The 12616-nt window shown below is 41.7% G+C and overlaps 1 protein-coding gene across 1 annotated transcript; it reads right to left on the reverse strand.

Moving 5' to 3' along the window:
- Positions 1–10976: 10976 nt before the first annotated feature.
- LOC110317141 (olfactory receptor 6M1-like) lies at positions 10977–12058 on the reverse strand. Its single transcript, XM_021191539.1, has one exon. It carries the CDS (start codon positions 11975–11977, stop codon positions 11045–11047), a length of 933 nt encoding a protein of 310 aa, XP_021047198.1. The 5' UTR covers positions 11978–12058; the 3' UTR covers positions 10977–11044.
- Between the last annotated feature and the right edge of the window lie 558 nt (positions 12059–12616).

The raw sequence follows: 12616 nt of genomic DNA on the forward strand, positions 1-12616 counted from the left end.
CTCTCTCTCTCTCTCTTTCTTTCTTTCTTTCTTTCTCTCTTCCTGTCTTCCTTTCCTTTCCTTTCTTTTCTTTTTCTTCCCTCCCTCCCTCCCTCCTTCCTTGCTTCCGTCCATCTGTCTTCTTTGTGTTTTTATTTTTTTAATCATTTTATTCATTTACATTTCAAATGATATTCCCCTTCCCTGTTACCCCTCCACAAAATCCCCATTACATTCCCCCTCTCTCCCTCCTTCCCCTTTGCCTCTATGAGGGTGCTCCTCCACCCACTCACCCACTCCCGGCTCATCACTCTAGTAGTATTTCCCTTCAGATGAGCCTCCACAGGACCAAGGGCCTCCCCTCCCATTGATGTCAGATAAGGCCATCCTTTGCTACATATGTAACTAGAGCCATGGATCCTTCCATGTATACTATTTGATTGGTGGTTAAGTTTCTGGGAGCTCTGGATGGTCTGGCTAGTTGATATTGTCCTTCCTATGGGGTTGTAATCCCCCTCAGCTCCTTCAGTCCTTCCCCTAGCTCTTCCATTGGGGTCCCCAGTACTCAGTCCAATGGTTGGCTGTGAGTATCTGCATCTGTATTGGTTGGTGCTGGTAGGACCTCTCAGGGAACTGTCAGCCATACCAGGCTCCTGTCTACAAGTGCTTCTTGACTTCAGCAATAGTGTTTGAGTTTGGTGTCTGCAGATGGGGTGGATCCCTAGGTGGAGTGATCTCTGGATAGCCTTTCTTTCAGTCTCCATTCCATTTTTTGTCCCTCTTTTTCCTTTGGACAGGAACATTTCTGGGTTAAAAATATTGAGATGGGTGGGTGGCCCCATCCCTCAACTGGGGGCCATGCCTGTCTACTGGAGGTGGTCTCTAAGGTTCTATCTCCCCTTTGTTAGGTATTTATGCTAAAGTCATCCTTGTTGGGTCCTGGGAGCCTCTTACTTCCCTGGAGTCTGGGGCTTTCTAGTGGCTACTGCAGTTCCCCATTCCCCCACTGCTACATATTTCTATTTGGTTTCCTGACCCTCTGTACTTCTCTCCTGTCCCTTCCAACACCTGATCCTACCCACCTTTCCCCCCTCCCTTGCCTCTATCTCTTCCAGGTCCCTTCCTCCCTCTCTATCTTGTGATTATTTTGTTCCCCTTTCTACTTAGGATTGAAGCATCTACACTTTGGTCTTCCTTCTTCTTAAACTCCATATGGTTTGTGGGTTACATCATAGGTATTCTGAACTTTTGGGCTAATATCCACTTATCAGTGAGTACATACTATGTGTGTTCTTTTATGTCTAGGTTATCTCACTCAGGATGATATTTTCTAGTTCTATCCATTTGCCTAAAAATTTCATGAAGTTATTGTTTTTAATAGTTTTTGTGTAAATGTACCACATTTTCTGTATCCATTCTTTTGAGAGACATCTGGGTTGTTTCCAGCTTCCAGTTATTATAAATAAGGCTCCTATGAACATAATGGAACATGTGTCTTTGTTATATGTTGGAGCATCTTTTGGGGTTATACCCAGTAGTAGTATAGCTAGGTCTTCAGGTAAAACTATTTCCAATTTTCTAAGGAACCACCAGATTGATTTCCAAAGTGGTTTTACCAGCTTGCAGTCCCACCAGCAATGGAGGAGTGTTCCTCTTTCTCCACATCCTCACCAGCATCTGCTGTTACCTGTGTTTTTTATCTTATCCATTCTGATTGGTGTGAGGTGGAATCTCAGGGTCGTTTTGATTTGCATCTCCCTGATGACTAAGGATGTTGAACATTTCCTTAGGTGCTTCTCAGCCCTTCGAGTTTCCTCAGTTGAGAATTCTCTGTTTAGCTCTGTACCCCATTTTTAAATAGGGTTATTTGGTTCTCTAGAGTCTACTTTCCTGAGTTCTTTGTATATATTGGATATCAGCCCTCTATTGGATGTAGGATTGGTAAAGATCTTTTCCCAGTCTGTTGGTTGTTGTTTTATCCTTTGCCTTAAAGAAGCTTTGCAATTTTATGAGGTCCCATTTGTTGATTCTTGATCTCAGCGCATAGGTCATTGGTGTTCAGGAACATTTTCCCTGTGCTCATGTGTTCCAGACTTTCCCCCACTTTCCCTTCTATGAGCTTCAGTGTATCTGGTTTTATGTGGAGGTCCTTTATCCACTTGGACTTGAGCTTTGTACAGGGAGATAAGAATGGATCAATTTGCATTCCTCTACATGTTGACCGCCAGTTGAACCAGCACCATTTGTTGAAAATGCTGTCTTTTTTCCACTGGATGCTTTTAGTTCCTGTATCAAAGACAATGTGCCATCGGTGTGTGGGTTCATTTCTGAGTCTTCAATTCTATTGCACTGATCTGCCTGCCTGTCTCTGTACCAATACCATGCAGTTTTTATCACAATTGCTCTGTAGTATAGTTTGAGGTCAGGGATGGTGATTCCCCCATAAGTTCTCTTATTGTTGAGAACAGTTTTTGCTATCCTGAATTTTTTGTTTTCAAGATGAATTTGAGAATTGCTCTATCTCTGTGAAGAATTGAGTTGGAATTTTGATGGGGATTGCACTGAATCTATAGATTGTTTTTGGCAAGATGACCATTTTTACTATGTTAATCCTGCTGATCCATGGGTAGAGAACATCTTTCCATCTTCTGAGGTCTTCTTTGTTTTCTTTCTTTAGAGACTTGAAGTTCTTGTCTTACAGATCTTTCACTTGCTTGGTTAGAGTCACACCAAGATATTTTATATTATTTGTGACTGTTGTAAAGGTGTTATTTTCATAATTTCTTTCTCAGCCTGTTTATCCTTTGAGTAGAGTTAATTTTATATCCAACCATTTTGCAGAAGTTGTTTATCAGCTGAAAGAGATCTCTGGTAGAATTTTTGGGGTCATTTATGTATACTATCATAATCATCTGCAAATAGTGATATCTTCACTTCCTGCTTCCCAATTTATGTCCCTTTGATTTCTTTTCTCCTCCAATCTATTTGGTGTCCTGTCGCCTTCTTCTATGTTTATGGGCATCTCTTTCTTTAGGTTAGGGTACTGGCCCTTTGAGTTGGTAATCTTTGCTCTCTTCTATACTTACTATTCTTAGGTTTGGTCTTTTCATTGTGACCTGGGTTTCTTGGATGTTTTGAGTTAGGAGCTTTTTACTCTTTGTATTTTCTTTGACTGTTGTATCAATGTCTTCAATGGTATTTTCTGCACCTGAGATTTTCTCTTCTATCTCTTATATTCTGTTGGCTATGCTTGCATCTGTGGCTCCTGCTCTTTCTTAGGTTTTCCATCTCTAGGGTTCTCTCCCTTTGTGTTTTCTTTAATGTTTTATTTCCATTTTTAGATCCTGGATGGTCTTTTTCAATTTCTTCGCCTGTTTCATTGTGTATTTCTTTAAGAGATTTATGTGTTTCCTCTTAAGGGATTCTAGGTTTTTTTTATCTGAGTTATTTTGTATTTCTTTATGGGAGTTACTTATGTCCTTCTTAAAGTCATCTTTCATCTTCATGAGATGATGTTTTAGATCTGAATCTTGCTTTTCAGATATTTTGGGGTATCCAGGGCTTGCTGTGGTGGGAGAACTGGTTTCTGTTGTTGCCAAGTAGTACTGGTTTCTGTTGCTTATGTTCTTGTGCTTGCGTCTCACATCTGCTTATCTCTGGTATTAACTGGTCTTGCTGTCTCTGACTCGATCTGTCCTTCCTATGAGCCTATGATCCTGGCTGTGTCAGAACTCCTGGGGTCAAGCTGTATCTGGGTTTGGTTCAGGGGGCTGGAGCATAGACTCTGTTCCCATATGCAGGTTCAAACCAGAAGGAATGTGTGTCTATGGCTGGGTGGGAATCCTGCATCTCCTGGGTCCCTGGAGATCCCAGTTAGGCCAGGTATTGGGGTAGGTTTGGGGACTCACTTGTGATCCTGCTTGTGTCAGAACTCCTGTCTCTGGGTGTGGGCCACTTTTATTTTTTTCAAAGCCTACTTTTAGTGATTGGTCTTAAATTCTTTACCCCCCCCCTTCCACCAGAGGTAGTGGAAAAGAAAGGATATGGGAAAATGGATCTGTTTATAAATGGTTCTTTGGAGCAGATCCATTCTGCATTAGTCAGGAAATCTGCAGTTCAAGTCACAGGTCAGCAGAGGCAGCTCAGTCCACTCACAAATGCACCACAAATACACCAGCAGTCCAGTTCGGTAGAGTTGTGATAGCAAACACGAATCAGCAGCAGTGGCACGACCCAGCAGAGACAACAGCCTCAGCCTCGGCTTGAGCCAGCAGGAGGGATCACGAGGAACGCCAGGAGAAGTTCTTGACTGTGCCTCTCAGCTAAGTGAAGACCAGTGAAGACAAGAGACCAACAAGCTTTGAGCAGCTAAGCTCTTCCAGCAAGTCAAGGCCAGCCCAGCCCCCAGTTCCTCTCACAGTCTCTTGAGTCCTATTTATCTACCTCCAAATATCACACATCCTCCATGGGGTTTGCCTCACCACATTAGTCTATCTCAGATGACATCACTCTGCCAACTGGCCATAGTCCAAGGAAGCAGCAAGAAGCCTCAGGACACCACCAGAAGATTTTTGGTGAGTTTCTCTTTATGGAGTCCTGACAAATGAAGCTCAACTGTGCAATGTAAGGTGGACCAACACATGGGTCTTGTTGGCAAAACATCCTTTATCGGGATGGCGGGATGGCTCAGAAGGTAAGAGCACTGACTGCTCTTCTGAAGGTCCTGAGTTCAATTCCCAGCAACCACATAGTGGTACACAACCACCTGTAATGAGATCTGATGCCCTCTTCTGGTGTGTCTGAAGACAGCGACAGTGTACTTATATATAATAATAAATAAATCTTTGGGCCGGAGCGAGCAGGGACTGACTGAGTAGGGCCAGTCGGAATTAGCAGGGTTGACAAGAACGAGCAGAGGTCCTAAAATTCAATTCCCAACAACTACATGAAGGCTCACAACCATCTGTACAGCTACAGTGTACTCATACACATAAAGTAAATAAATAAATCTTTAAAAAGACATCCTTAGAACGAAGTTAAGCATCACTTTGGTTAAATGTAGAAACAGTGAGTGAAAGAAAGAAAGGAAGGAAGGAGGTAAGCAGGGAGCAGGGTTGTATAGATGAAAGAAGTAGAGAGGAATGTGTGTGAGGAAAGAGAAGTTAGCAAGAAATTAGAAAAAAATTCCAGTAATGGAAAAGTTAAAAAGCAAGAGGGGGCAGGCAAAAGTAAAAACAATAAAGCAAAACTATGGGGCAAAAAAAAAGGAAAACAGGAAATGTGAAAAGAAGGAAATATGGTCCAATAATAGAAATAATCCATAAATAAAATTAGATGGATATATGAAAAGGAGTAATCAATTGAAAATTTTAGAAATGCAAAAATCCTGCTAAATGTGTAGTTTTTAAATGTGGTACTCACTGGGGAGAGAAAGAAAAATGAAAAGGTGGGTTGTTGGAGAATTGTTGTGTCCTCAAAACTTGAAGTCTGGGAGTTATGCATGTATGTGCATGTGTTTGCACATGTGTGGTGTTCACCAGAACTGTGTTTAAGCTGGTAGATTTACTTCTTGTGTGCCAGCGATCTCTACTGGCCACATTTAGTTTTGCAGTCTGTGATCTGGAGCAATTTTCTCACAGATAGTGCTTAGCTGGAGGTGTCGGGAGTGTGGGATCAAACTGTGACCCTGAGGTGATGGTCTCGTCTTTGTACTTACAGAGCAGTCACAATGCTGGAGGTTTACAGCTCTAACTATCCAACACATCCGTTGAATCATAGTTGTTGGGTTCTACAGTTTGATCCACTTACTGACCTCAGGTCAGAGCTAACAAACTCAGGATTTTTATCCGTTGATGAGATCTGTTTAGGATCACCAAGGCTGGGGTATCTGACATTACGAACTCCCCAGCCTGAGTTTGCACCCCTTTGTTTCAGCATCTGACCCTCCAGCGGTCAAGACTTGATCCAAGAGCCTTTCCTCACCCAAAGTCAAACTGAGGCCCCACAACCTGGGACAGTTTGTGATCTCAAGCCCCTGGGCTATCTCTGCTTTAACTAGATTTTTCTCTCAAGATGGCACCTGGATACTGCTCTCAGAATCACAGAGCAAAATAAAATGGGCTTTCCCTCTACCATTAACATGTCTGCTAGAGAACTCCCACTTTACCAAACCCCACAAGCAGATTCAACTCTTATAGGTGTGTCCTGGGAGTTGATTGCCCATCTTTCATTTAGCTTACGTTTGTGTGAAGTTTCTTTTTCTTCTCCTCATGCAGAAGACTTTGATGAGGTCATGTCCTGCTTATCTATCCACATTACATTCTGCTTTCTACCCTATCCTGGTGTCCTTTTAATGCCTTGTGCCTTTCTAATCCTCTTCCTCTATTTCTCTTTGTGATATGATTTTTTTTCCTATTCCAACCTCCTGCCTCACTGGCTCATACAGTGATAGCTTTAACTATCTTACCCAGAAGTCCTTTGTTTTTTATATATAGTTATGTATGTGTATGGGCACAATATTATATTATTCTTTGCTGCATATATGTATTGTGTTGACCAAGTAAGGGGAATTATCACACCTATCACTTCAGATAGTTCTTATTTCTTACTAAAGGCATAAGGATACAACTGGGAAGAGTGGGACAGGTTCCGCAGCTCAAACCCTCACACACAGAGGTTCCTCTCTCCCCTCTGTGAAAGACTGTTGGCCTAACTCCAGCATCTTCAAGCACACTGTTTCCCATGAGGCTCAAAGTTGTGTTTTTTCATAGTTGCCCTGAATTCAGACATTACCCTCCCCCAGAATTCTTTAAAGAACAGGCAACATTGGGAACTATTGCTATAGCTTGATACAAAGTACTTTTTAGCAATTAAAATTTTTATAGAGTATAGACTCCTACTAGGCATGTAAACTCTTAAGCATATCATCCTATCTACTTGTGTGTTGTACCCATCAATCTCTCTCCATCCTCCTGCTACTTCAAGCTTCTGAAAAGAATGATTTTTCATTTGTGAGAATTTCATACATGTGTACAATGAAATATTATCATACCCACTCCATATTTCCCTCCTCCAACTTTCCCCATCCTCCCAACATGTCCCCATCAGTTTAATTTCCTCCTTTTCTTCGTCTTCCTCACCTTCTTTTATGTTTTCCTTTTCCTTCTTCTCATAATCTACTGAGTCAAATTAATGTTGTCCACATGTGCATGAGTTTTGGGCCATCCACTGGATCATGGGAAATCTACAAGTCAGAGCACTCTCCAATAGCCTTGTTCTATCTCCCCTATCCATTTTAAATGGCTAATCGCTCCCTGTAAAGGTTGGGACCTGGGGAGTACCTCTCCCATTTTAGCCAGAATTGTGGCTGGTTTGCACAGATAACCACAGCTGCTGTAGATAACCATGGCTGCTGTGAGCTCATGATTACAATAGCCATGCCATATCTAGAAAATAGCATTTCACAGCATCCCTTCCCAGCATCCTGCTCTTACACTCTTCCAGCCTCCTTTTACAGTGTCCCCTGAGGGTCAGATGTGTCTCCCTGAAAATTATGCTCATGCTTTCTAATGCCATATTTTCCATTCCATACTATGTGTTAGATTGTGTGATATTTATCTATATGTTTATGAATTATTTCACTTAATGTGCTACCCAGATTCAAACATATCCAAATGATCACATTGCATTTTAAAGGCCCAAATATAATTCCACTGTGTATATATACTACATTTTCTGGTGGAGATATGTTGGTTGTGTATCTTGGTGATTGTTCATAGTGGTGGATAAAATATGAGAATGCAGCGATCTCAGCATACTGACTCCATTTTCGTTGGGAATATACCAAGCCGTGTAATCCCTGGCCAACTTGGTAGTTTTTGAGTGAGGAACCTGCTCCCTATGCTGCTTTCCACAATGTGTATAAAATTTCCCATACCTAGTCACTAAGGGAGTACCTCAGTGTGATTTCACCTTCTTGTCCTTGTTCTTCTCATTCTTGTCTTATTTCTTGTTGTTGTTGTTCTCCTCCTCCTCCTCCTCTTCCTCCTCCTCCTCCTCTTCCTCCTCCTCCTGTTCTTCCTCTTCCTCCTCCTTCTCCTCCTCCTCCTTTTCCTTCTCCTTCTTCTTCTTCATGTGTATGAGTACACTATTACTGTCTTCAGATACACCAGAAGAGGGCATCTGATCCTATTATACATGGTTGTGAACCACCATGTTGTTGCTAGGAATTGAACTCAGAACCTCTGGAAGAGCAGTCAGTGTTCTTAACTGCTGAGTCATCTGTCCAGCCCCAAGCAGGTTTTTTTTTTTTATTAAAGATATACTTGTTGTGTTGGTCATATCTTCTCTGGATACATTTTAAAACTGAATTGTATGGAAGGAAGTGTCTTTATGGTATTAAAGTCCATTAGAGTAGGTATTGGTATGTGGTAAGAAATAGGGTCTAGTTTCATTCTTTTGCATGTAAATACTGATTTGACCTGTCATTATTTATCAAATATGTCAGCCTCTCTCCACTGTATATTTTTTCAGCTTTGTTTAAAAAAAAAGTGAGTTGTCTTCTACTGGGTGAGTTTCATTTCTAGACTCTCTGTCCTATTCCATGTGTCTAGAGGAATGTTTCTGTGACACCCATTAATTTGGTTACTATAGCTTTAAAGTATATTTTAAATCAGGTAATATGGTATCTTCATCACTTTTCTTACAAAGAATTGTTCAGAATTGCTTTGGCTGCCCAGATTTATTTTATTTCTGTCGACAATGCCTGTCATTTTTTATATGTAGTACATAAAACCTGTAGAATATATAGATATGTAGAATATATTTAGATATAATAGGAATATTTTAGCAGCATTAACTTTTTAAATCCATAAATATTTGATCTCTTTATTTGTTTGAATCCTCTTTGGAGGCCTACATAAGAACATGGGAAGAAGGAAGATTCACTCTTCTTCACTTAATTGGACTTACTTGCCAGCACATCTGTTGGAACCTACCTCTTCAGGATTCCAGCTTCTACAGAAGACCAGCTGAAACACCTAGCCTTGTGGACTTAGCAACTTTAATTTTGTGTCCTTGGTAAAGTTTTTGATCTTTTAAACTCTGTTTCCTGGGGTTCTTCTAGGTAGTTCTCATTAGAGAACCTTCTTATAAAGCTAGTGGGTTTCAGGTAGGTCACGCTTTCCTGTCCTTTCATGGTTTTGTGTGTGTGTGTGTGTGTGTGTGTGTGTGTGTGTGTGTGTGTGTGTGCCTTTGTGATGTGAACTTTAATCACTGGACATGTGTCTGAGGTGAGGCTCTAGCCTGCCTCAGGTTGGGCAGGAACCCATGTTCTACTGCTATGGAGCTGTTAGACTGGGTCTAAGCCTGCCAGCATGGAGATGGGACATGGGTAGTCTAGGGTCAGGGGAGTTCACCTGGCAGCACTGTGGATGTGTGAGCTGAATTTTCAGAGCTGGGCCTGGGACTGTTGGAATGGCAGGAGAAGGCTTGGTTCTGAGACTCACCAGGCAAAACCCTACAGGGGTTGTGTGTTCAGCGCAAGTCTGGGAGCATAAACATGGTATAGACAGGCTTAATTCTGAGAGGATCCATAACGCAAAGGCAGTGCAGGGGCTGTGCCTGTGAGATTGGAGTGGAATATGGACTTTGAATTATGACATTCAGGGCCCACCGTGAACCTAAATTAATTTCATAAAATTTTATTCATGGTTGTATAACGACTTAGTTCACATAAGCTAAAAGAAAGAGGTAGGCATGACATCTCAATTTTGTTATCACTGGACTCAGGTGTGTAAAGCAAGGGTTTAAGGGGTGAGAGTTCAAGCCTGTCACATGGAGAGACCTTATTTCAAAACAAATACACAATTATGAACCATAATAATTTCAGAGGCATTTCTTCTAAAGACAAGACAGACCCATGATATCCTGGAAGTTGGGACTGAAAGCATGCAAGGTTAAAAATGGAGCATTGAACAAAAAACAGAAACGTTGGCTTGAAAGTAGGTCATCAATTAGCAAGACCCCTCTCAGCCTACTATGTACATGGTACTTAGTAACTAGTTCAGAATAGAAATCAATCATATGTAAGCTTGACTCTTGAGAGACTGGCATGCAATTGCAAAATTTGGAACAGCAAGACTTTGCACATCTTTAGGACAGTAGCCATTTTGGTGTTTTAGAGAATGAATTAAGATCCTAAATAGTACATTTCAATCTAGCATTTAAATGAGGCACTCATGTACAGCTGAGCCAAGTTACAAGAAGAGAAACGGAAGACATCACTACAACATATATTTTATAAGGCAAAAGGATTCTGTGACCATCTTTCCTTTAACGACTTACAGAAGGAATATGGGCAAAGCATTGCTGATTTCTACTAATATTTTCAAAGCCTCAATTCAAATAAAGTCACTAATTGTTTTAGTTACTTTACCACCATTGGTAAACAATTATTTTGTTTGCTAAAGCATGTTTATGCATGGAAGAGAGTACAATTAAAACAGTATAGTTTAATTTATTTTAGAAATTTCAAGCATATAGTTATTACCACTTGGATGAAAAAGTTCAATAGATTTTGCAATTAAAATCTGTTTTCAGGCTGGGCAGTGAAAGTGTGTGCCTTTAATACCAGTTTTGGGGAGGCAGAGGCAAACAGAGGCAGGCAGAGGCAGGCAGAGGCAGGCAGAGGCAGGCAGAGGCAGGCAGAGGCAGGCAGAGGCAGGCAGAGGCAGGCAGAGGCAGGCAGAGGCAGCCAGGTCTCTCTGAATTCTAGGCTAGCCTGTTCTACAGAGAGAGTTCAGTACAGCGAGGGCTACATAGAGAAACCCTGTCTTGAAAAGCCAGAACAAGCAAACAAAAATAAGATTGCCAGAAATATGTGGAACAGGCATACACACAGCATTAAGATGTATTTTTGAGGTGACAAACAACTGCATTTTATGGAGCTATTTATATGGAAGGTTTGTGAATTTTGTGGCTTTCAAGTGCCAAGGCCCATGCACCGATTAAAATGGAGAAAACACAATTTCTGATGCATTCCACTCCAAGAACATGTCAAGCTTTCCTATCCTGATATTTTTATTCTGCTCAGAGTCTCCCTCAGAGCCTGATGGACCTGCTTGTTGCGCAGGGTGTAGATGACGGGGTTCAGAAGGGGTGTCACTACGGTGTTCACAAGAGCAGCTTCTCTGTTGGATTCAAGCCTACTCGTTTGCTTCGGTTTCGCATATATAAACACACAGCTGCCGTACATCAGAGAGAGGACGATGAGGTGGGATGAGCAGGTAGAGAAAGCTCTCTGTCTCTCCTTGGCCGATGGGAGATGCACAATTGTGATTACTATATTGCTGTATGCGATAGTGGTTATGATGAGAGACGAGAGAAGGATAATCAAAGCAAGGGCAAACGTTAGAGCTTCAACAGAAGTGGTGTCAGAGCAGGAGAGGTGGATCAGAGGGCTGATGTCACAGAAGAAGTGTGGGATGACGTGGGGGCCACAGAAGGATAACTGTGATACCTTCACTACTAGCCATGTGATCAGGGTGAAGGTCAGAGCAAGGCAGGCCATAATAAGGAGGATGCAGGTCCTTAGGTCCATGATGGTGGGATAATGCAGAGGCTTGCAAATAGCCACACACCTGTCCACTGACATCACAGCTATGAGAAAAAAACCGAATGCCCCGATAAATAGCGTGACAAAGGTTTGTATGAAACAGGCAACAAAGGAAATTGTTTGTTTCCCTAAAAGAAATATAGCCAACAACTTGGGAATAACAGCACTTGTAAAACAAGACTCCCCAAAGGAGAAAATACCGAGGAAAAAGTACATGGGGCTTTTCAGACGGGCACTGGTGCAGATGATGGAGACAATGACGACATTTCCAGTGATGGAGGCCAGGTATGCCAGCAGGTTCAGTGAGAAGAGAAGTCTGCCCAGGTGCTGGACAGCAGGAAATCCCTCCAGGGTAAATTCCTGGACAGTTGTCCCGTTTCCCATTCCCACTGTCTAAGACTGGTAAAGAGATTACGGAGAGCAGAGGAATTCTCACAGTGCACACAACGAGGTCATTCAGCAGCCTGTTCACAGTGTGATGAAGACAAAATAGGAGGAAGCTGATTTTGTCTTTACTTTTGACACGAGCCCGTGTGTTCCTAAGTTTATTTACAGTGTCATAATTATTAGCATATTATTCTTTGGTCCAGACATTGCTATTATCACCATCACCACTTACACTACTATGCTGGCCACCTGAAGTCAGTGTTCCTCTCTATCCCTACAATATCATGAGTATTAGGTTCCTGCCACCCCCGTTTCACCAGGAGGAGAGATCAAAACTTTCAGAGTCTCAGAGATATTAAAGCCTGCATTCTTACTGGAATCCAAAATTCCTGCTGCTTTTCAATATTACAACAATGTATTGTTAGTGCATTACATTTATATTTATGTATTGTTACTATAACTATGTGGGGGGATGTATGTTGGGGTAAGAGGACAATTTGCAGGAGTCAGTTTCTTCTTGCACCCTATAGGTCCTGGAGATCAAATTCATGCCTTCAGGCTTTGTAGTGATTACCTCAACTCACTGAAGCAATATTCTCTGTAGGAAAAAATGTCCAACTGACAGTCTCTCAAACC

Source organism: Mus pahari, chromosome 2 (assembly GCF_900095145.1).
Source record: "Mus pahari chromosome 2, PAHARI_EIJ_v1.1, whole genome shotgun sequence".
Classification (NCBI taxonomy): Eukaryota; Metazoa; Chordata; class Mammalia; order Rodentia; family Muridae; genus Mus; species Mus pahari.